Here is a 25,092-nt window from a genome sequence, read left to right as displayed (position 1 = left end):
ATCAAAAGGATCGTGACAAGCAGGTCAAAGGAGGTGATCCTGCCCCTTTATTCTGCTCCCATGAGACCTCACTTGGAGTATTGTGTGCAGTTCTGGTGTCCTCAACATAAAAAGGACGTGCAACTGTTCGACCAAGTCCAGAGGAGGGCCACAAGGATGATCAGGGGACTGGAGCACCTCCCATATGAAGATCGTCTGAGAAAGTTGGGGCTGTTCAGCCTGGAGAAGAGAAGGCTGCGTGGAGACCTCATAGCAGCCTTCCAGTATCTCAAGGGGGCCTATAGGGATGCTGGGGATGGACTCTTCATTAGGGACTGTAGTGACAGGACAAGGGGTAATGGGTTAAAACTTAAACAGGGGAAGTTTAGATTGGATATAAGGAGGAAATTCTTTCGTATTAGGGTGGTGAGGCACTGGAATGGGTTGCCCAGGGAGGTTGTGAATGCTCCATCCCTGACAGTGTTCAAGGCCAGGTTGGACGAGGCCTTGAGTAAAACAGTTTAGAGCGAGGTGTCTCTGCCCATGGCAGGGGGGTTGGAACTTGATGATCTTAAGGTCCTTTCCAACCCTAACTATTCTATGATTCTATGATTCTAAAGCCAGACTTGAGGAAAGACAGCAGTAGGAATAATTTTATGAGAAAAGCTGCCTGGTCTAAGTGCTGGGGGCAGTTAGAGAACTTCTACTCCTTGCAAAGCATTGGGTCTGTTTTTTGTAACTTCCCTCTACCCCTGCAGCTTTTCCAAACAAAAGTCCTTGCATAGACATTTTATGCTAAAGTATTCAAAGCATTTCTGTTTCATAGCAGGAAATAGCAACTTTAAAGCAACCTTAATACTCAAAAAAGTAGAACATCTTTTTTGCGTTAATAGCTGTGTGGTTAGAAATCTTATATACCAGTTTCATCTAATGAGAATATAGCACGTGTGTCAGTAGTACAGAGATGGAGAGTGTAAGAAAAAGTGTGGGAAAGGAGACTGAGATTAAAGCACGTATGTTAGTAAGGTTAAATGTGGCTTTTTGGTGCTTAGAAGAAAGCACAGCTTGTATGTTCATGGTAATTCATGAAGATAGAAAGACTACACATTTGTTGTTCGTTTATTTTAAGAATGGCCTGTGTCAATCTGATGTTATGCCTTCTGTCAGACCTGCTGTGAATGAGCATTTTTGTCAGTTCTCAGAAAGGCAATAATGGCATAACATACATCCCTGTCAAATAGAGCAGAACAGTGCCTTGAGACATCACCTAGTCAGAGTAGCATCTGAATAGCTAGTAATATGCTCTCCTTCCACAGAGGGTATCTGTTCCACGCAGCATGAAAGTTGGACTTAATAATGTCTGGGATTTACCAACAGGTTTCAGGGGTTCGGTTTGATTTTGTTTTTTATAATAGTTATGGGAATAGTGAGAGTGAAAACTGTTGTTTTCTCTTCCACATACTGTTGAAGAAGACAAGATCACATCTCCAGATACCTGTCCTCCTTTCTTTCTTCTTCCTCCCTCCTTTCTTCAGTGAAGTTTGGTTCCTTCAGCCTGTTACAAAAGTGGAAAACCATTTGTCCTATGTAGCTTTCTTTAATTGGCTGTAGCCTCTGGGACCTGTATTGTATGTGTTGTGGAGATGGGAAGGCACGTATTGAAAGTAATGGAGGGTGGGTTTTGTGCTTTCAGTTCTTCCCCTTTCCAAATAACTGAGACGTGACTTGATAAGAACATCTCATAGTGAGTTTGGTACTTTTGTGTGCATCATTATTCTGAGTGTTGAAACTGAGCTGCTGGTCTCAGGAGTCTTAAGTTTAAGATAGCAGCAGCTCTGCTCAGAATACACACACAATTACGTACATCATAATAGAATATATAATTAAATCCTATACCTGTAGATCAGTTGCTCAGAAGTGGATGCTCTGGTCTAAATCCATCTACATGACTGTTCTCCACTCTGAAAGATTACCACAGTCACAATTTCTTGGGATCATCTGGACAAAACTATATGAGGCACTCAATCGTGTAATGACCAGTGAGAGCTAGAAAATGTATTTGTTTCTTCAGTCTGCTGCTTTGTCATCATCAGTAAATGAGCAACCATTCCATGCCCTAGGTGGAGCAAGGACCCTGTGGAATTCTGTGATCATGTAATGAAGGCTTTTCACCTAGAATGAATTCACAGAAATGTCTTGAAATTTTGTTGTTTTGACTTTTGAGCACGTTTTGTCAATTCAAGTGCCCTTTTATTTTTTTTTAACAGGTTACTATTTACATAAAAGTTGTCCTGCTGATATCATTTACAGCATTAAGCCATCCTCCACTAAGCACTTCTATGCTGAAAAAAATGTCATCTCTAAGGCTTTTAGTAGTTTTGTCATTAAGAAATTTTATTCCAATCTAATAAACCTGTTCAGTAAAATCCTTCAGTGTAAAAAAAAAAAAAAAAGGTCTTCATTCTCTTGTGGGTTTAGTTATTAAGAAGGATTTGTGTCATTTATATAATCTCTAATTTTTTAATGCATTTCCAGTCCTCCAGTTCGACGTCAGAGAACAAGGAGGGATCGTTTGTCTAGACATAATTCCATTAGCCAGGATGAAAACTATCACCATCTCTCTTATGGGCAGCAGCAGGCAATAGAAGAGCCTCGAGCCTTTCGCCCACCGAATGTATCTCCTCGTCTGTTGCACCCAGCAGCTCACCCACCACAGCAGAATGCGGTGATGGTTGACATTCATGATCAGGTGAGAGTTCCAGAGAACAGAGGGTTCTGAAGCTAAGTTAATGCAATAAAGGTGTGATATAATAGTTAAGAATGTATTCCATTTCACATGAAATACCTTTCCTTAGTTTAGTAGTGTTTAAATAGCTAAAATACAGTATTTAGAAGTAAAATTTCTGATGCATGTAATGGGTTGTCTACACAATAGCAAAGCTCATGATAATATTGTTGCATAACTAAATTAGCTGTCCAAGCCTAATCAACTCCTTAAATTCCATGACAAATGAGATACGTGGTTGGTTCAGAAAATAATTAATTTTTCTCTGCAATAGCAGTTGGCATAAAATTCTGTAATGGAGAACCTGTAATAGAAGTTTTGTGCTCCTCACTACAGGAAGTGCTGGAGCAGGTACAGGGAAGGGCAACGGAGCTTGTGGAGGGCCTGGAGCACAAGTCTGAAGAGGAACAGCTGAGGGAATTGGGGGCGTTTACTCTAGAGAAGAGGAGGCCCAGGGAGGACTTTATTGCTCTCTACAACTACCTGAAAGGAAGATGGAGCCAGGAGGTGTCTGGTCTCTTCTCCCAAGGAACAAGGGATAGGACAAGAAGAAACAGCCTCAAGCTGTGCCACGGGAGGTTTAGGCTGGGTATCAGGAAGATATTTCTTCATTTTCCTCACCGAAGGGCTGTCAGCCATTGGAGCAAGCTGCCTCAGAATTGGTGGAATCATCATCCCTGGAGGAATTTAAGACCTGCAGATGTGGCCCTTAGTGTCATGGTTTAGTGGTGGACTTGGCAGTGTTAGGTTAATGGTTGGGCTTGATGATCTTAAAAGTCTTTTCCAACCTAGCTGATTCCTTGATTCTGTTGAGGTAACCTTTGTTGTTTGTTAAATCATCAAATCATCAGCAGCAAAAGTATGTTAATTGCTACAGTCATGATCTGGGAACTAGAACTGGTTATCTGGACATCCACTTCCCAAACTGCGTGTGCTTGGAATGTGACTTCAACAGCCCTGCTTAAAAGCTGGTTTGCCTTCAGTGCAGGTGTGTTTGATTATGCGTGCAGAGCATATCTCAGTAGGGAAGCATTTGTGTTTGGGACCAAGTGCAAGATTCGAAGCTGACTCCATTCAAGCCATCTCACAGCCTTACATGTTGATGAACGATTTTACTGCTGCAGCATTTCAAAAACTCAAACTGTGTTCTTCCTTTATGCAGCAAGTTCATATCATGATCAGGCTAAACTGTTTTTCCATCCCACCTTCTCTAACTTCCAGGCACCATCCATGATCAGGTAGTGTTTCCAGGCTGACTGAGGTCTTTCATGGTGATGTTTTATATGTCAGGGACAGAACCATTTTGAGAGGTCATTTTTTATTATTATGTTTCAGAATGGCACCTCACATTGCGCTGTATACTGTACAACACTGTTAAGAGTTTACAGTGAGTCGTTAAAACGCTTTTTCTCCTGTTGCTGCAGATCCATCAGGGCACAGTTCCTGTCTCGTACACAGTGACTACGGTGGCTCCACATGGGATACCTCTTTGCACAGGCCAGCACATCCCAGCCTGCAGCACGCAGCAGGTCCCAGGCTGCTCAGTGGTTTTCAGTGGGCAGCACCTTCCAGTTTGCAGTGTGTCTCCCCCAGTAAGTGGGTCTCTGTCATTATGTTTAATCTTAGACCTTTGTGTGACTTTAATTGTGTTGGAAATAGCCATTTTGTCCCCCTGTGGTAAATTGCAGTGGCCTTAGAGCTGGTAAGCATATGGTACTTACTCACTGTGTTTATACAGTATGACTGTTTATAGGATAGAGTCCTGATGTTTTTAATTCAAACTAAATGGTAGTTTATGAAATGACTTCTTAGCAGCAGCTATTTCGCATTCTTTCAGATAGTAAGAGGAAGGATTCTAAGGCTTATATTAGGCAGCTTACCTAGAAAAAAAATCTTACCTTAGAGACCTTGTTCAGGGAATTGGGTATATACAAAAAGGTCTGATATTCGAAAGTCGTTTTTTTTCTGAGAAGTAGTAAGATCCTGAAAGAGACGACTTTAAAGCTGAGAATGGCTCTTCTGTTACTCAAAATGCTCCCATAAAATGAATTAAAATTTAAATTTCCTTTAATAATGATGTGTCTCTGTGCTGCTCTGGGAATAAAATAAAATGCCTTAACTGGATAATTTGCCATATTTAAATTTGAGATAATTTGAAGTGTTTTCTCAGGATTTTTTATGTATCAACTCAGAGGTAACCTCTTTCCAGGTCATAGCATTCTGATGCTACCATTCTGTGGAAATGTCACCAGTAACTGTTATCAGGCACAGAGATGAAGAGTGTACCTTGAGAAGTTTCAGCAGTACAAATGAAGGTTGCAGAACCTACTGGAAGGCTTGCTTCCCCTCTCCCCCTCCTTTTTCTAACATAAATCTGTAATATCATACATAAATACTATATATAGTGTCCAGTCACTGTTTACAGTGTTGATATAAACACTCATCTCTGCCAGCTGTGTATTTGCCAGCAGTGAAGTTTTCCTGTTGCGTGCTTTGTGACCTGGGGGCATGAACAAGCCTGTGACATTGTAACAGAGCCATTGATGGGATCACCTATTTCTGTAAGCTGCTCATTGAAGAGTGAATGTAATGTGCAGTCATCCTGACTGGGTGACATTTATCCACATGAGTGTCATTTAACCCCTGCAATGTCTATTGCAGACAACAAGGTCTGCAGCATACTGCTGGCCAGTCTGGAGTATTTGTGGACAATATTTTCCCTTACTTTTCAAATGGGAGAAGAACTCCCTGAGGCAGAATGACAGAGACAACAGTTTTCTTCTGTTCAGTGGTGGTGGTAGTGGAGCAAAGCAGTCTCAGAGATTTCTACACAGAGATTAGAACAGTACTTGCATAATAAATTCAGAAAGGAAAGAAAGCAACATGTCCTAAATAGCAACAGCAGAGAAAAAGCTAAAATTACTCTGGGTCTTAGAGAAATACAAACAACAGACACTAATAATCTTACCCCCTGCTTTGAACAGGTATATTACCTGTGTAATTCGTAAAACGTTTTAGAATTCAGCAATGCAGCTGTCCTTTAATATTTAGTACACAGGAGTAATATTTAATACACAGGAGTAAAGCTCTAACCAGGTTGTTTGGACTGAATGTACAACAGTTAATCAAGTGTGTTGAGAGAATGGATGATGTACAAGTGAATATACAGAATTAAGGTTGAGTTTGTGTAGGATCAGCAGACAGACTCTATGCTTGCTTCTATTACGTCACAGAATTGATGAATAATGTAAGTTAGGAGGGGCTCTGAAGGTCACCTGTTGAGAGCAGAACTAGTTTCCAAGGATGGAGAATTCACAACTCCTCTAAAGCCTCAGCTCCAGTGTTGGACTACCCTTGTGATGAAGATTCTCTTTTGTATATCTGGTTGAATTTCCTTTGCTGCAGCTTGGTTGCACTGGTCCTTGGTCCCTCTCTGAGGTGCAGGGTATGCAGGGTATGCATATCTGCTGTCATGAAATAGCTGAAGGCAGTGGTAAAGTCTTTGCTCCTTTTTCTCTTTCTAAAGCAAAACAAATGAGTTCTGCAGCCTCTTTTATGCAGTGTGTTCCAAGTTTGTGGGCATCATGGTGCTGTTTCAGTGGACTTATTTCAGTATGTTAGTGCCTTTTTTTGGCACTGGGGAGGCCAAAACTGAGCTCAGGACTTGAGATACAGTTTCACAAGGTCTCAGTGGAGGGGTGGAATCACTTCACTGGACCCACCGTTTAACATTGCTGGTAACCCTGCTAAGCACGCAGCAGGCCTGCAGGAGTACGCTGTGGCTATTGTGTTCTTCTGCTGACATGTCCACGAGAACTCAACCTATGTTCCTGCAAATCTGCTCACCCACCACTCTCAAAATATCCTGCTCCATGGATTTACTCTCTTCCAGTGCCAGACTTCACATTTGCGTTTGAACTTCACATGGTTCCTGTCAGCCAGTTTCTCCAGCTTATAGAAGTCCATCTGAAAGGCAGCCCTGTCCTTCAGCATGTCAACTTGCTCATCAGCTTCATCTGTGAACTTCCCAGTATCTGTTTGTTACTTCAACAATATGTCTCTCTCTCTGCATATATAACTATAAAGTAAACAAACGTCATTCATGATAAACCGTTGTCAGTTTTAACACTTCTTTAACACTTGTGTTCAAACAGCACAAGTTTTACAAAACCCTGGATAAATAAACAAGGAGTTTTAATCTTTTTACACTTCAAAGATAACGCAGTGTCATTTGCTCAAACTTAAGCAGTGCCATGGTCATAGCACAGGTCATTCCAAACGTATGTTTGAGCTGTGGTGGTGGTCTTCACCATACAGAATCTTGGGATGCAACATATTTTAGTATGTTCCTCAAAGTGCCTTCTGTTTTAAAAAACACTATGTGGTGTTCTACCTGCAACTTTATCTTCAGCTATTTCAGAGAAAAGTTCAGTTAATTAAATACAATAAAAAAATGTGTTTTAATAACAGAAGCACTTGCCTGTTGTGTTCCTTTTTTAGAAAAATGACTTAGTAACTGAGGACGAAGAACAGTCAGCATCTAAGAAACAACAGTAGTCAGATTAAATTAACCTGCAACTCTTTCAATGCATGTAAGGATTTATGTGTGATTCACAGTGAATTGAGGTGATAGTTCCACCTCTACTACTTTAATCTGATTTTAAATTATGTCTCTACCATTTTATGCCATTACAGTCAGTATACACGATATATTTTGTGTGACATTACTAAAAAGAAAAAATGACAGGTCAGTGCTGGGTTCTCTTCATAAGTTTTGATAACAGGTGTCTTATTAATGCCTGACATGCTGATAATGGATCAAAAAGCAAGAAAAAGAGGATGCTGTTTCTGCCCCTTGCAGTGCCTTCATCATTTAGTGTTCAGACTTCAGTGCCCAAAGTTTCTTTTGTGAGGAATGTCAAAGAGGAAAGAAAAAGGGCTATTTCCCACAGTAGCTGTCACTTAGGGAGCTGCCTTCAGATCATGGGGTTCACCTCAAAGTACAGAACTGAGCAGATCCTAGGAATTATTCTTAGTGTATGGGGCAGCAGAGCTTTTAAAGCACAGTCATGGCAGTTGGGAGTCTCTCAGCTCCGTAAAGAGCTTAACATGGTTGCAAGGCCATTGCTTTGGCATGTCATCTTGAAATATATGAGGAAAATGAAATTGGCTAGGACAAATGTATCTGCTCATCACTTACAAGTCTCTGTAATCTTGGAGTATTGAAAATTGTAATTCCCACTGTACCTTCTCAGAAGGGGCAGTTACTTTGCACCTAGCAGGTGTCACACTTTGGTATTTCCAGAGTCCGTTCTGCAGTAGTCACTGGGTATTTGAATGAGTTACTATTTAAGTATGCAGTGGAGGCTTTTCCAGGGAGGCAAGAGAATTGCTTTGTTTTAGTGGTATCTTGTACAGAATAAAGAATGTTCTATAGGGGATGTTTGTGCTAGAGACAAAAATACATTGTTTTCATTTTGTTTCAGATGCTTCAGGCGTGCTCAGTCCAGCACCTACCTGTACCATATGCAGCATTTCCGCCCCTCATTTCTAGTGACCCATTCCTATTGCATCCTCCTCACATCTCTCCACACCACCCTCCTCACTTGCCTCCTCCAGGACAGTTTGTTCCTTTCCAAGCACAGCAGTCACGGTCGGTAAGTAAAGCTTCTTACCCATCTCTCTGTACAACTGGTAGGACGGGTTGGGCAAATAGTGCCAATACGTGGGTGAGGAAACAGAAGGATTTTGTTTAAAGTAATGGGGTTTTGTACTTGTGCATCCTTAGGAAGTCTGTAACGACTTGGTGTGAAGATGGAAAAAACAGTTTTAAAGTTCACAGTGTTTCTGTGCAGATTTCATCAGCTGTTTCTCCATAGGTGTTTACTTCTATTAAAAGGATATATATGTGCTTTACCAACTACTCCTTTGAATATTTCTTTCCCAGGAAGCAGAAGAGATCCCAGAGGAGGCCGTGTAGTGCAGTGGTGGTCTCAGCGAAAAGCTTAGCAGAGAGAGAGATGGAAGCACAGAATGTTGCTTTCATTCCATGCTTTTTCTGTATTCTCAGTTAATTTTTAAATGATCAGTGCTTTTCCTATAACATTATGACCTTGGGTTGTCCAGACATTAAAAAGCCTTCAGTATCCCTTTCCCTTTTTGTTTTGTTTTTTTTTTCTTTTTGTCCCCTTTTTCCACTTATGAGAGTTACTGATGCCTTTGATTAAGCAGACTTGGCTTAGTGTTAAAGACAAATATGAGAAAATGTGACTCTGTTTTAGATTTTGTGGTGATCAGACTTTCAGTTGTGGCCTACAGCTCTTGCTGTGAGGTTCTCTGTATACTCATGTCCATTTATTTGCTCCTCTTGACTAGAAGATGCCAGTATTTCACTAAGACAGAAATAGAGAACAGCTTCTTTGTCATTCATCTGCTGAGACTTCTGCATGCCATGCCTCAGGTGTTGTTAGGGTGATAATCACTGTGTTGTGATGATGGGAGAACAGCTGGGAAAATACAGTTTTCAGTGGTAATCTTTGTAAGACTTTTCTTTAGAAAATGCATGGGGTTTAACTCAGGTTTTAGCTTGGGTTGCTTACTTAGGTTACTGACTAGGCTTGCCTGTCAACTTTTAGCTCTGGCAAAACACTTGTTTCTTAATGGTTCAAGAGTACCTTGTGTTTAAAGCTTGCTTTGCATCTCAGGGAAACAGAATATTCCTTTGGTTGGGCTTTCTTAGCTTCATTTCTTGAAATGGTGGAAATCAGTGTCGGGAAGAGAAAGGTGTATTAATGAAACATTGACAATTCTTAATTATTTCCTGAGTGCTTTTGGTCCTGTCTGATGTACTATAGTTGACTAGATTACAGTACTGAACTGGAATCTCACACTTCTGAAACCTCTGGACTGCATGTTCTTGGTAGTGCTGCTTGCATGATCCTCCTAGAAAAGCCTTTGCTTGATTGTTCAATATCATCAGCAGTTTAATCCACTGGACATGCCATGTTTCCTCTCCACTTTTCAGATTTTTGGCACATTTTCAGTTCTTGTCTATGGTTGTTTATTTTTTCCTCTCACATAGTTGTACAGTGAGAGCAGACTGGCAAGAAGTAGAGCAAATATTTTTCCTGAAAAATACAAGACACAGGAAATTACAGCCACTCCTGTATTTGCTAGCTTGCATAAATTCCTGGTCTATAAGCATGGCTAGCTCAAAAAGGTGAATTTACATCAAATGTGTACTGTTGTCTTTGCTTTTTGGTAGTGTTAATGACACAGGAATTGTCCACAGAGTTACTATGTGAAACCGAGTACAATTATACCTGTACATTTCATTCATTTATTTATTGCCTTATAATATTGACCACAGCAGCTCAGAATATACATCTAGGATTGCAGTTTTCTACTCAGGAAAAAAAAAGCATCTTATTGCAAGAAAGCCGCTCCTTTTTTTTCTTTTAGCCACTTCAAAGGATAGAAAATGAAGTGGAACTGCTTGGAGAACATCTTCCTGTAGGAGGTTTTACATACCCTCCTTCAGCCCATCCACCAACATTGCCTCCTTCAGCTCCTCTCCAATTCCTAACCCATGATCCCTTACACCAGGAGGTGTCATTTGGTGTTGTAAGTATTGTTTTCTATGTTACATTATTGTTCATGCTGCATTGACACGCTTGATGTTTATTCTATGGTACATTTTGTTCAAAAGTGGCATTTCTTGCAGTGTATTCTGTTATTGGCTATAGCTGCGTAGCGTGGTATTTACTTTAAGCTGTTTTAATCAAGTCAGGGGTAACTTAATGACACCAGCACATGATTACTGATATTACCTGCAGATTGTCATAGCAGTTATTTAGAAAACATTCCATGCTGCCACACAAACCAGGACTTCTACTGCAGAAGCTAATTAGTGGAGTTTAGAAAAGCTGCTGTCACTTCTAGCTAATTGTTCATTGTATGTTGAGTTTCCACAAGTCAGGGAAGCCAGAGTGCTTTAGAAATCGCTCTTCTTCAAAGTGTTTGGTACAGAGTGCTTCCATAATGTAGAGTGCATTAAGTTGACCAGTGCATTAAGTTGACAAAAGGTTTTAAGGCATATTGTGATTTAAAATTCTAAGTGAGAATGAAATTTAGGCCTCATGGCTACAGGATATACAGATAGCTTCTCTTTAATTAAGTGGTTTTGAAATCACTGAACCTGCTTAGATGCTTGCTGCAGTCCTCATAAAGGTTCAAGTAAGTCTCTACCATTAAATATTTAGCTCACTGTTAAACTAAAGGTGTACAGATTTTCAGTGAAGTTTTCAGTCATTGTGAGCCACTCTGGAGACAAAAGCACTTAAAAACTTTCATAAACTGCTTGTATTTTATTCAACCTTTTTTCTAGATGAATTACAGTCTGATCACAAACATTTTGGTTGGTGTGAGGCTTGCATGTCCCCATATTAGTAGGTAATGCAAGGAATTTTTAGCACTTACAACAAAAACTTCAATTTACAGGTAAAGAGCTTATGAAAATGAAATGAAATGAAAAAAAGTATGGCAAAAAAAAGCACTGATTTATCCACGGAAATAGTACATTGAAGCTTTAGGCTTGACTGTCTCTTTAGGTGTTGTCCAGCTGCAGACATTCTACTGATTAAACTCTCGTTGTATACTTGAAAGTCTTCAGCCCTTCTGTAACATAAATGTAAATATACACCACTGCATAACAGTTAAGGGGTTGGTTTGGGTTTTTTTAAGAGGATTTTTGAAAATCTTTTTAAAGATATATTTACTCAGCCAGTCATGCACAAGTCTGTGGAACAGCACCAGATCTAAAACCTGGGCTTTTATATTTAGATGGGAGTCAGCAGTTCAAGCCCTGTTTCCTAAACCAGCCTGCATGTGGACTGTCACACAAGATCTAGCTAGGGTTTGGGAATTACCACTTTTTCATATGGAATGGCATGATTGTATGTTTTGTGAGCATTGTTTCAAACTGAGGCTGAGATTTTTTATTATTTGAGCAAAGGCTGGATTTTTTTAATAATGCTTTATTGAAAGTGGATTTCAATATTCAAGTTTCATTTTATTTCGTGATTAAGAAAACAAAACGTTGAATCACAGACTCAAAGACTGGTTGAGGTTGGAAGAGACGTCTGAAGGTCATCTGGTCCAACCTCCCTGCTCAAGCAGGGTCACATAAAGCTGGTTGCCCAAGGCAACTTTTGAAGGTCTCCAAAGAAGGAGACTCCACCACTCAGTGGGCAGTAAATGTTTCCTGATGGAGCCTCCTCTGTTTCAGTTTGTGCCCATTGCCTCTGGTCTTGTCACTGGGCACCACTGAAGAGCCTGGCTCTGTCTTCTTTGCACCCTCCCTTCAGTTACTTGTACACATTGATGAGATCCCCCTGAACCTTGTTTTCACCAGGCTGAACAGTTGCAGCTCTCATACATGAGATGTTCCGGTCCTATCTTAGTCACCCTTTGTTAAACCCTCCCTAGTATGTCCATGTCTGTTGTGTGCTGGCAAGCCCAGAACTGGACACAAGTTCCAGTTCCACAGGTTCCATTTGAAGATTATTGTCTTCTTTCTTGCAGCCTTACCCACCGTTCATGCCTCGAAGGCTCACAGGGCGCACCAGATACCGAACACAGCAGCCACTACCACCACACCCTTACCATCCCAGCCTATTACCTTACGTGCTGTAAGTTCAAAGTATATTTCCTTACATGTAGGCTATTAAATCACTTGACTTCCACCAAGTCTTGGGGTGTTCTATGGTTAGACTCTACCAGAAGCAGGCAAAGTTCAGCTGTCCCAGAGAGGAGGAAAACTTCCATTTGTATATAGTTCTTCAGTCTGTTTCAAATAACATTCACCCTTTTTTTGAGGCACACCAGCCTCTTTGTTTCTGAACTCTTTGTACAATCTTCAGCACGTTTCAAAACTTCATTCTTTGATACTCTGTTACAGAGGCATGGTTAGACTGTAGAATAAATTCCTAGGATCCTTCACTTACAAGATAAATCTTTTGGTTTGGTTCTTAATTATGAAATACAAGGCTGAAAGCTTTCTGTGTTGTGTTCCAATTAGGCTAAACTGCTGATCTTTTAGAGCTGTTGAATTTCTGCTCTACCTCTGATTAGGCATTCCTGGAAAAATTTCAGGAGAATTAACATTTAGGAATTAATCATAGTGTGTTACGGTAGATTCTTGGGGTGGGGAGAGGAAGAGGGGGAAGGGAGAAATTTGGGTATATAACATGGTATTTATTACTGTCTTCTGTTCTGGAAATAAGTATGAAATGTTGTGGCACAGTAATTCCTGATGAGTTCAGTGGCATTTTAGTATATTTTAGTGCTGTGAATTTGTGATTTATACGTCTGTGCATTAAATTTTGACCCACAATACTATCCTCAGTGGTAGAAACACTTGTTGAATAAAAATAAGATTAAAGTAAAACACAGGAAAATACATCTCTAGCCTCTCTCTGAAGTAATTCTGCTTTAACCAGAAGCATGTGAGGTGAATTTGTGCTTGCCTTTAGTATGGAAGTTGGTCCAGTAGGATATGCTGTTTATCTTCATTGTGTGTTTTTAGGCTTACAGAAGTTTCAGGGCTTTTTTACTGAAGAGCTAAGTAAACTTAGAATTCCTTTTCTTTGTTGGTATTTTATCCATTTAAAGAAATAAAGTGTATTTAAAGCCAGAATGTCAATTAATTGTCAGGTTTAGCTCTCCATAATGTATTATAATCAAGAGGCTAGTGTTCTGTAATAACTCTGAGCCCGGTTAGAAGTATCATCTGAAACATGTATGCAAGTAAAAAGGCAGTACTCCCAGTATCAAAAAGTGGCAGAATTAGCTTTTTCCTTTGACTCTTGCTTGTCTATTATTCACTTCAAACTTAACATTTTTACCGTTTCTAAGAACTTGCTTATTTGAGAGGGATCAGTAAGGTAACCTTACCTCTGCCAGATGTTTCTGTGCATTGCTTCATCAAGTTGCTGAATCTTTTCATTGTTTGCTCTCATGGTAGGTCAATGCTTCCAGTGCCACCTGCGGTTGGACCAGCTTTCAGCTTTGAGTTGGATGTGGAAGATGGAGAGGTAGAAAACTATGAGGTTGGTGTGCGAACTACAACTACCTTTAATGAAACAGTGTTGACTAAAGCAATACATAAAGTTGCACTATTATTTGTGTTTTAATCCTACTTTTGTCTTTCAAATAAGTACAGTGACTGTGAAAACAAAATCAAAAAAACAATCCTTTCAGGTTTTTTTGCAATACTGGGTATTAGAAATGCTTAGCTTTATTTTTCGCCGGTTGCTCTTCCCCAGAATTTACCATTCCAGGCTAGCAATCCTCAAACAGCTCAGCTTTTATGTACTACGTGTTACTCTTCTACTTTTAAGTCTTAGTTGATTTTAAGTACCAAATAGAAGTGAAGCATTTTCAAAAGAACAGGGTAACTTACTGATTTTAAGTATGTAACTGTGCATCATAGTATTAATACAGATGGTGTCGATGTCATGGATTGATTAATATAAATGCAATGTTTGCAAAACTGCCTTAATGACTTTCCTTCTTGTCCCTCAGAAGGGTACACTGATTCACATCTATAGATGTAGAATCCTCTTCAATATCCTCGGTAATTATGGGGCAGTTACAGCTGTTGTGTCTTCGCTGGTTCTGAGGCTACTGGATTCTATTGGATTTATCTTTGGACAGTTGTCACCACCCTTAATTTTGCATCTCTTTGCTCCCGTTAAGAGCTCTGTGTAGTTGCACATTTTCAGTTTAACGATGAGCACTTCTGTAATAACTTCTGTGCTAGCTCAGAAGAAGCAGCATCTTATTTCGAAGGACTGGGACCCTAGGTTTGTCAGTAGTAGGAATTTGTTTGTGATCACTACCATCTGCAGTTTTCACCAAATCTTTTTAACTTTTCTGTGCCTTGTTCTCCATCACATTTATGATATTTTTCCTAGGTCCCTTGTGAAGGAGGACAAGTTACATACATGACAGAGTGCAAATTATTTACATAAGAGGCTTTTCGTAGCAATGGTTGGCTTATAGACAATGAACATAAAGTAAAAAAAATTGCTTAAAGTTTGATGGCATGTATTTGTTTTCCAGATTCAGGATAAAATCTCCCTATTTCATTTCAGTAGCCCAAGACACAAAGTGGGAATCAGAACCTGTCCCATTAAATTCTTTGTTTCTCTCACAAGACCAGACTCACATATTCTTAGGAAGAAAATGTGCTCACTTTTTCTGGTTATCAGCACAATTAATTTCATAGCAGGGTGGGGGGTGCTTCAAAACCAAAGCATTTCCCAAGCTGTGCTTCCAGCTACAGGATTAATTGGAATTTGAGTCCTGGAGGTTTTGAAATCACAAAGAGAACATCTTACACAGTTCAGATGGCTGAAAGACTTTCCATGGGGCTTGAGTTGTAGGGGAGAAGTAAGGTTCTTGACATTTCTTGATAGACGGCTGTTCTTTGCTATCAGCTGAGGTCGTGAGGCAGCCGCGGCTGGACCAGCGCCTGTCTAAGCAGCAGATGTTTAAATGTGCACTTTCTCTGTTTTGCAGGCGCTTCTGAATTTGGCAGAACGTCTAGGAGAAGCCAAACCACGGGGATTGACAAAGGCAGATATTGAACAGCTTCCATCCTACAGGTTCAATCCAAACAACCACCAGTCAGAACAGACGTTGTAAGTACCTTCATCTCTTTCAAAGGTCTATAATTCAGGTGGCTATGTTTTCTTTTTTTTGCAGCCTCAGCTAAGCCAGAAGGGCCTTACAAGCAGCATTCCAGTATCTGAAGGCGGCCTACATGGGTGCTGGAAAGGGAATCTTCATCGGGGACTGTAGTGGCAGGACAAGGGTTAATGGGTTCAGACTTAAACAGGTGAAGTTCAGGTTAGATATAAGGAAGAGATTCTTCTCTGTGAGGGTGATGAGGCCCTGGCACAGGTTGCCCAGGGCTGCCCCATCCCTAGAAATGTTCAACACCAGGCTGGATGGGGCTTAGGGCAACCTGGTGTAGTGGAATGTGTTCCTACCTGTGACAGGGTGTTGGAACTGGATGATCTTAAGGTCCTTTCCAGCCCTAACAATTCTATGATTCTATGATTCTGTGTTAGTAAGCAGTTTAATTTTTTTTTCTTGGATTGCTTTCAGATCAGATACTATTTATCCTTACTTTAAAACCTCTATATAGTCTCACATTATTAGCTGTGTTTCAGTTTTAATTCCTTGGGATTTAAAATAAAATACAAATGTCACAGTTTCTGTTCAGCATACTAGACATGTCACCTGGAAATTAGTGTACGTTAAAATAGAATCATAGAATTGTTTAGGTTGGAAAAGACCTTTAAGATCATCAAGTCCAACCATTCCCCAGCACTGCCAAGGTCACCACTAAACCATGTCACTTGGGGGCCTCATCTACATGGTTTGTGAACACTTCCAGGAATGGTGATTCCACCACTGCCCTCGGCAGCCTGCTCCAATACCTGACCACCCTTTTTGGGGAAGAAATTGTGCCTAATATCCAGTCTAAACCTCCCTTGGTGCAGCGTGAGGCCATTTCCTCCTGTTCTGTCACTTTTTCCTTGGAAGAAGAGACCAGCAGCCTCTTGGCTCCGTCCTCCTTTCAGGCAGTTGTAGAGAGCGATAAGGTCTCCCCTGAGCCTTTTCTTCCCCAGACTAACCCCCCCCCCCCCCCCCCCCAAGTTCCCTCAGCCATTCCTCATCAGACTTGTGCTCCAGGCCATTGACCAGCTCCGTTGCCCTTCTCTGTACCTGATCCAGCACCTCAGTGTTTGTCTCTCTTGTAGCAAGGGGCCCAGTTTCATTTTCCAGTTTCAGTGACTCTCAGTGTGACTTACTAGTATCAGTAGGGGTGAACTTGATAGATCATTATCTCTGCCATTTGAATTTTGATTACATGTTTGTTGTATTGGTTGTGTGCTCTTACGAGCAGGAATATTTGATTTGTGGTTTGAAAGCACAGGGGAAGGAAGGGAAATAGAATAAAGGAATTCTCAGTTTACATGGTCACTACACTTCGTTAACCACAGATGCAGGTAACTAGCTACCCATGTCACAATACCTGTAAGGTTTTGTGGAACATACATTTGTTGTTCTCACAAGATACATTTGAACTTTGTCTTTTTTAGGTGTGTGGTGTGCATGTGTGATTTTGAGTCAAGGCAGCTACTTCGAGTCTTACCCTGTAACCATGAATTCCATGCCAAGTGTGTTGATAAATGGCTGAAGGTAAGGAAAAAATAAACAAATAAATCCCTATGGGACCGGAATTTTGTGTTCAAAGGAGGGTATTTTGCTGTTACACTTTATCTTGATTCAATTTTCCAATGCTTAGGCTAGAAATGCCAACAGGGTGGAAGCACTGTCTACTTATGATCTTTTTATAACAATTGGTGAAGAATGCTTATTTATAATCTTTGGCTCAAGGAAGAATGAATATGAAGAGAATTATTTTCTTTGATCTTTTTGTTTTCTATTTGCACAGCACAGTAATTTGCACAGCACAGTAACATAGTATAGGAATTATGAATTAGAGCCACCATCATCCACCATCGTCACAGAAACTGTTTTACATATTCTGCATAGCAAAAATCATAAAATGAACACTAATACCTTCCTCCTCCGTTTTGTTATTAATGTTACGTGCTGGGGCAAATGTGTTATGAGTGTATGTGTTATTCATATATACATACATATAGAAATGCAATTTATACAAATAGAAATTACAGCATTACAAAACTATGACGTAACCTTCCACGAGAGTGTTGAGTGGAAAAGATCTAGAACCAGGGCAACCAAGCAGGAGGGGAGAGAAAATAGGAGCAGCACAGATGGTGCAAAGAAAAGGAAATACAAACACGGTCATGATGATACATGGACATCTCTACAAGCTGTGTTAGCTAGATCTACTCTCAGCAAGGTATTGATTCTCATCTTGCATCATCTTTTTCTGGTATTTTAATCTGTTCATCTTTAGTTTAACCTCTGTGTAGTTTGTTGTGTAGAACATTTGCAACTGTGATGATCCTATGTTAATACAAGATACAGTCCCTAGAGAATGACAAATAGTGTTTGTTGTTTTAGAAAAACGCTTGCCTTTATGATTTCATAAAAGCCAGAAAACACATATCTTGGACATACACTAAAATATGCAGGGAATGAAAAAAAACCAAGTTAATATTGACAGCATTCTTTTGGCTAACAATATATCAAATATGAGAAGGATTTTAAAGACTGGGATATAAAATGGAAGAGGAACCTGAGCAAGTGCATCAGTATTCAAGAATCAAGTCCTCCAAGCTCAGGAGCAATGTATCCTGAGAAGGAGGAAGTTGGGCAAGAACACCAGGAGGCTTGTGTGGAGGAACAAAGAGCTGCTGAAGAAAACGCATCATAAAAAAGAGGCCTACAGAGGGCAGAAGGATGTTCAACAAGGCCAAGTGTAAGGTCCTCCCCCTGGGTCAGGGCAGTCACAAGCACAAACACAGGCTGGGGCAAACTGAATGGAGTAGCCCTGAGGAGAAGGACTTGGGTGCGTTGGTCAATGAGAAGCTCCCCATGACTTGGCTTCTGTGTGTGCTTGAGCCCAGAACCCCCTCCATGTGCTGGGCAGCATCCCCAGAGATTGAGCAGCAGGTTGAGGGAGGGGATTCTCCCCCATCTGCTGCATGCTGGGGAGACACCCCACCTGCAGTCTTGCATCCAGCTCTGGACCAACACCACAAGAGGGACGTGGGGCTGTTGGAGCGAGTCCAGAGGAGGCCACAGATATGCTGTGAGGGCTGGAGCAGCTCTGCTCTGGAGACAGGCTGAGAGAGCTGGGCTGGTTCAGCCTGGAGAAGGCTCTGGGGAGGACCTTAGAGCAGCTCCCGGTGCCTACAGGGGCCAGCAATAAAAGTTGAAGAGGGGCTTTTGACAAGGGCCTGTAGTGACAAGATAAGGAGGAATGGCTTTAACCTGACAGAGGGGAGATTGAGATGAGCTCTTGGCAGAAGTTCTTCCCTGTGAGGGTGGTGAGGCCCTGGCACAGGTTGCCTGGAGAAGCTGTGGCTGCCCCATCCCTGGCAGTGTTCAAGGCCAGGTTGGATGGGGCTTGGAGCAATCTGGTGTAGTGGAAGGTGTCCCTGCCCATGGCAGGTGGTTGGAACTGGGTGAGCTTTTAAGATCCCTTCCAACCCAAACCAGTCTGTGATTCTGTGAAAGACTGTTAGTGTCAGCTAGGTGGAACAATGAGTTTAATAATACACAATCTAAATCTAAATGGGTGCAATTATACCCATCTAAAACTGCCTGCCTTGGCAACATGTGTACCAGAGCTGGATGCAAGGTAAGCTAGACAAGATTAAAGCATTGTAGCGTAAGATTGCTGAGGCAGTATATTTACAATGTATGGTTTAGGTACATTGGTACGAAGATGGTGTATAGAAATAAAGATTATTTTGCTTTGTAGATTATAACAAATTACTTGTAACACCAGCCTATTTTAGTTACAGCTTATGTCTAAACTTGCTTACAATTAAGTGTGTGGCTTGTTGATGCATAAAAAAGTTTGATCTGCCCTGTGAAGAGTACCACCTTCTTAGGTAATGTGAGCAACTGAGAGACGATACTCTTCCACAGTGCATTAAGTGCACTTTAATTTACGCTTTCCAAAGCAAGGGTAAAGACTTGTGAGAGAAGATGTAATACAGTGGAGGAAACAGAATGAACAAGAGGGAGGTTATCCTTTTGCTTTTCAAAATACTGTCAGCTGTTAAATTTCACAGCCTTTAGTTATTTGTTAGTATCCTAAATCCTTTAATTAGCTATAAATGCACCAGAAATCTGGTTTTTGTAAAGTAAGGGTTAGTCATTCAAAAGGACAGCTTGATAACTTGACCTGTCATCACCCTGAGGGTTTAAAACCAGAGAACAAAGACAACTTGCCTTTGTATTTCACATCCTAGGAAATGCTGTACATATATATGGGAAAAAGACAGTAACACCAAAGTAGTGCAGTGCTTTTTAGAGCATTCCAGTAGCCCTACAGATTCATTATTGTACATGTGGTTCACTTTAGCCATGTTTTTATAATTAACTGGGTTAATTCATTGTGCAGCTCTCTTCTTGCAGTATAAAAATAAAGTTGCCTGGCAGAATGGCTAGTTAGAAGGTCAATATAACAGTATTATGTCCATCTTACTCCTCTTTTTGCACCAAAGAGTCATGTTAAATGCCAGAAAGAGGAAATAAGGTCCATGAAAGGCACCAGAATGCAGCTATATTTAAACCCAGTGTTCATGTAGGATCTTAAGTTATTCAACAGGCAGTGCTGCAGTGTCTGTCGTTTTACCTTGCCACAGTGGATTTATTTCTGTCAGTTCCTGTCAGGACATTACTCCCACTGAATGCTCTGTTTCATGCTACGAGTGGTGGATGCTTTATTATTTATCTAAGCAAATACCTCATGATTCATTACTCCATTGAATTTTGAAGAACATGCCTTTCTATTTGAAAAGTTATATTAGCTGCATTATATTGGGGATAATGTGAACACAAAGTGGTGACCAAGGAATGGCATCATCCTCAAGTAATTTCAGAAGTGCTAGTGAAAGAGCCAGAAAAGAATTTTGAATCGATTCTCGAGTTCATGCTTTACAGAAAATAAGAAGTAGTAACTGCGATATAAACTGTAGAACAATAATAACAGTAGTAATTGACATTCAAAAATATGCCCTCATTTTAACTTGCATCATTAAATAATGGTTTTCAGTAATAACATGTTACTTTTATTGGAATTTATTGTTTGGGTTTGAGGTTTGTGACAGTGGTTTCTGAAGTCTGGCTTGCAGAGTCACGTTTCTGATGCCCTCACTTGTATCTTCACTGAAAACTTTGGCCATGTTGGAAGAAAAATGGAGTTGACAGTGGTTAGTCCTGCAGTTCTGGGAACTATAAAAATACGGGATTTGGGACAGGGTATAGTTCTCTTCACTCAGCCCTTCACTAAGGAAATGTTTTATCAAATATGTTACATATTTATTTAGGGCTTTTTCTCACCATTTGGTAAAATGAAATTAGCCTTTATTTGAAAAGGGGAATGAAAAGGCAGAAATACTTTCCCTGTAGTTTAAGGAATGCTACTTCTTCTTTTCCTTATCATTTTAAGCAAGCTATAAAAGTAAAGGGGTCACAGGACGTTATTTTCAGTGAGTGCTTTGCTCAGTTTAGCCCTCATGGTGTGTATTATCTGAATACCTGTTCCATCAGGTCGTCGTCTCCCTCCTCCTTCTTCCCCTTCCCTCTCTCTTTGCCAAAACCCTTTCACTTTTCCCCTGGTCTTCTTCCAGCTTTGAGCAAGTCTATGTGGTGTGTTTCTATGAGAATAACTGAATGAGCAGGGTATGAAGAGATGTGATCCTTGATCGCTAGAGCTTGTGACAGTGTGACACCCTTATATAAGACACTGATTTGCACCCCAAGTCTGGTTTTGATGGGTTTCTCTGCAGGACATAGTAATCTTCTGAGTTGCATCCACCTGATTGCAATATACTGTAACTAAGAATCTTCATGAATAAACTCACCATCACTTACATGAAGCCTCATTTGCAGTTTTGCTTTAAAGATAAAAGGCCCTTTTTTTTTGTACTCACAATTCTGAATTGGCAAACTTCATCATACCTTAATCATGCTGTTGTTTTGCGTACTCTTGAGTAGCTTTTCAGTGCTCACAGATGTCAGTGTCATGTACAGATCACCCCAATAGTGTGTGCCAGTGCAGTAAACCTTCTTCTGTTTCTGCTTTTGCAGGCAAATCGGACCTGCCCGATTTGTAGAGCTGATGCTTCAGAAGTGCACCGTGATTCAGAGTGACTAATCTAAGAGCACAAACCTGGTTTGGGTGTTCCTGTCACATGTATATACGAACTATCTATTGAACTTACCCATATGGCTTCCATCCTGCCCTTTACACAAAAGGGTCAATGGACCTTACTTTGCACTGTGTGACTTAATCAATTATAAAGCTTATAACTAGTCTTCACAGTTATGGGATTGTTATACTAACAGAGTGAGTGGAACTCCAAAGATTTTTATTTTTGGGTTTGTTTGGTTGGTTGGGTTTTTTAGCTTACTTTTGTGTGTGCACTAACATTCCCTGGTTTTTGTGTGATCATTCTGAGTGTTGCTGCGAGATTACTGTGGATGTGATCTTTTAGCATGTGCTTTTGTATAAAAAAAAATGAGGAAAAAAAAAAAAAAGAAAAAAAAAAAGTGGTAGCTCCAGACCATATAGCAATCTACCTTATATAGAGCCTTCAGATACTGTGAGTGGGAATGAATGGTGCGAACGTGTGTTTGCTTGTGAGAGGGTGCGTGGTGCATGCTTGTGTCTGAGTGTGCACGTGTGTCTGAGAACCTATATACCAGCATGTACTGAGAACGTATGTGTGTAGTAATAATTATGCTGCAATGTATAATCTTGTGTGTTATTTAAACAGTACTAGTACTGTACACTGGTTCCTTTCCTTGTGTTTGCAGTTGCACACTGAATGCGATGGGTGCAGCAATTACAGACATTTAGTATTTCCTCTCCAATGTACTTACAGGTATAAAGACCTTTCTACCTACTACTCCAACAGCTGTTATGCTTCCCCTTCATTGGAGGCTTTAAATGTGTACCACTAAAGAGCGCAGTGATTGTTCATACATGAGTGACCTTGGGGTTATTAACGTACATTTAAAAGTCTGGATTTTTAAACGGCTTATTTACAAGTTATTTTATCAATATAAAGTTGCAATATCGCACAAATCATTTAGCAATATTAATACTTTCAGTTGCTAATATGAATATCAATGCTTTTATCTTTTTAAATTTTTCCAGCTGGGTTTGCCAGTTACGTGCTTCCTCCATGAAAGGAAGCAGAAAGGACTGAGGGTCTTACACAACAGCTCTTCACTTTTGGCCATTGTACTTGCTAAGAACATAATCTTTTAGCTTATAAACATTGGCTTTAATTGCATACATTCATTGCAATTTACAAGGGAGTTTGTATAAAACTAAAATAACTTGTAAAAGGTTAGAGTTTTATTTCTGCAACTTTGTGAATAAAATAGAACTTTTTTAGCATTTTCTCAGAGAAGCAGAAATTCTTATTTCTTTCATTGTACTACAGGAGAAGATGGGTTTTGGTCACTAGTTGCAAAATTCAGTTGCCATGATGCTGCTTCCTGCCCTTCCTTATTTCACGCGTGAGTGTACTGTGAAGAAGGACCTCCCTTCATTTTTGCAATCAAGTTTCCAAAGCACTCTACTGTAGGAGAAGATTGGAACAGCACCTTCTAGAACAGTGCTGTGGAACAGGAGGTGATAACTTCTGTTCAGGTGCTCTGAATAACCTTTTTTTGAGCTATTGCAGAAAAATATAAGAGCTTTCTTTATAACATTCAGACTGTGAACATCATCAATATGTTCTAGCAAAATATTTAGGTCTGCCTATACCGTAGCTACTCAAAGGATGCACTTTTTATGACAAAATTCTTCTCCTAAATATAGTGTCATTGCTTGGGTTGCAGCACTGCAAGTGGCACAATCAGCAATATTGCTGCATCTTGCTGCCAGACTCAGCTTTACATCCATTCTTGATCATTTCTCATGCTTTTTTATGCTGCTATGCTTTAGTATTAGTTATAATTCGAACAACATTGGATTTTCTCCATGCTGATATCCCTCTTTGAAGATTCTACAGACCAGCCACGGCTCTTGGTGCAGATAAAGTGAAAGCACAATTTTGCCCTGTTTCAGATGCTCTTCCTTTTGTTTAGTTATGCAGGTAATTCTCAGAACCAATGAGTCTTTCCATACCTGTCCATACTTAAAAACACTAAATAAATAAAAACACTGTTATGTGAACTTCAGAGTATTAGAATTTCTCCCCTACTGCAGTGGAGTTAAAGAACAGGCTTTTCACAGTAACACATAGCAGGTTAAATTACATGTAATAGAATTTATTTTTTTAACAAATATAAAATCATGTTTAAGAAGCATAAGCCACGTATGTCTTACAAAACTTAGGCTTTTTTATAGAACCATAAAAGAGAAAGTTCTGTGTGTACAGATTTCAGCATATCACGGCTGTGCTCTGTAGTCAGTTCAAAGCATGGAAAGAGGCCACTTCTTCTAAGCTAGATACAGATGAACAAGACACATTTTTCTGAGGCCAAGGGAAAGTGGTCCTTTCTCTGGAATTGGAGAAATCCTGGTGTGTGATGTCCCTCGTTCCCCATTAAAACCCTGTGAGGGGGTGGGAGATGGAGGGTCCAAGCTGGTAAAGCCCTGAAATAAATCATTGCACTCTCATGGCTCATCTCTCCTGGAAGGGTCCTGTGGTTTGTGTGGGACTCCTGCAGATGCTTGTGGACTTGGTTCTTGTGGCTGGTGTGTGCGAGCGGCAGCACATGGGGATGTTCAGGACAGCGCAGGAAGTGACGGCCGCGTCCTCCTGCTACTGAGGGAGGGGGTGCGCATCCAGGTGCTGCACACATCTGTGTGCGGTGCCGCAGCCTGACACCGTGCCTGGCAGCCCCCAAACTCAGCAACACTGTTCTGGTGTTTGTTGCCTTTCTGCCATCAGCTGACTCTTTCTTCCCAATGAAAACGAGAAAAACTGTAACATGTTTGCTTTATCACGTTGTCACTGCTGTGGGGTTGTTTTTTTTTCATAAACTGCCAGTTTGACATTCTGGTAGATATCAAGGCCTACAGATAATTCCAATGTCTCATTTTGTGGCTTTACAAAAAAAAGAAATAAAGCCTTTTTGTTGTATGCAATTTTGTACAGGCTCTTGAATGTGATTTCACAGCTGTTACTGCATTGTGTAATTTTTGGGATGAGATTTACCAACTTTTTTAACTGTAGACAACACATTTTTGACTGAGTTATCTTTGGGCCTTTGTAAAAGCTTTGTTGTTTTCCTTTGGTACATTGTTACCTCATTTTCCTACGTGTGTTTCAGATTTGCTGATGATAATGATCGCTTATGGGTTTTGTTGGAATTGTATTTTGTCAAGGGTTTTCTTTAAATCATATGCTATTGTATCATTTAACATGTAGTTTTAAATGTATTATAAATATCTGTAACCAAATCATTTGAAGGCTTGATAAATTTTTAACAAAATTTGTACATTTTTTATGAGAGTTACTAGTAATGCTTTACTAGGTAGTGCAATGAATTATTTTTAATCCCTGTGCCCAATTTCAGAGTTGAGAGAGTTGTTCAGTAATAAATGTGTGATGTACACTTAA

At 40.3% G+C, this 25,092-nt stretch overlaps 1 protein-coding gene across 4 annotated transcripts in view; it reads left to right on the top strand.

Moving 5' to 3' along the window:
* RNF38 (ring finger protein 38) overlaps positions 1–25,092 on the top strand; it is an 82,453-nt gene extending 57,361 nt beyond the window's left edge. For all 4 annotated transcript variants that reach the window (XM_061364064.1, XM_061364067.1, XM_061364066.1 and 1 more), the window contains 9 exons: positions 2,515–2,728; positions 4,189–4,356; positions 8,251–8,421; positions 10,226–10,387; positions 12,347–12,453; positions 13,788–13,872; positions 15,347–15,468; positions 16,939–17,038; positions 21,599–25,092. In XM_061364064.1, coding sequence (XP_061220048.1) covers positions 2,515–2,728; positions 4,189–4,356; positions 8,251–8,421; positions 10,226–10,387; positions 12,347–12,453; positions 13,788–13,872; positions 15,347–15,468; positions 16,939–17,038; positions 21,599–21,661 — 1,192 coding nt within the window. In that variant the 3' untranslated portion in view covers positions 21,662–25,092. The remainder of the gene's footprint in view (positions 1–2,514; positions 2,729–4,188; positions 4,357–8,250; positions 8,422–10,225; positions 10,388–12,346; positions 12,454–13,787; positions 13,873–15,346; positions 15,469–16,938; positions 17,039–21,598) is intronic.

This window comes from Neopsephotus bourkii, unplaced genomic scaffold, assembly GCF_033783945.1.
Source record: "Neopsephotus bourkii isolate Nb327-2 ecotype Australia unplaced genomic scaffold, CSIRO-AGI_Nbou_v1 NB_1184, whole genome shotgun sequence".
NCBI classification, from domain to species: Eukaryota; Metazoa; Chordata; class Aves; order Psittaciformes; family Psittacidae; genus Neopsephotus; species Neopsephotus bourkii.
The sequence above is the reverse complement of the archived record's forward strand: the minus strand, read 5'-3'. Positions and strand labels throughout refer to the sequence as shown.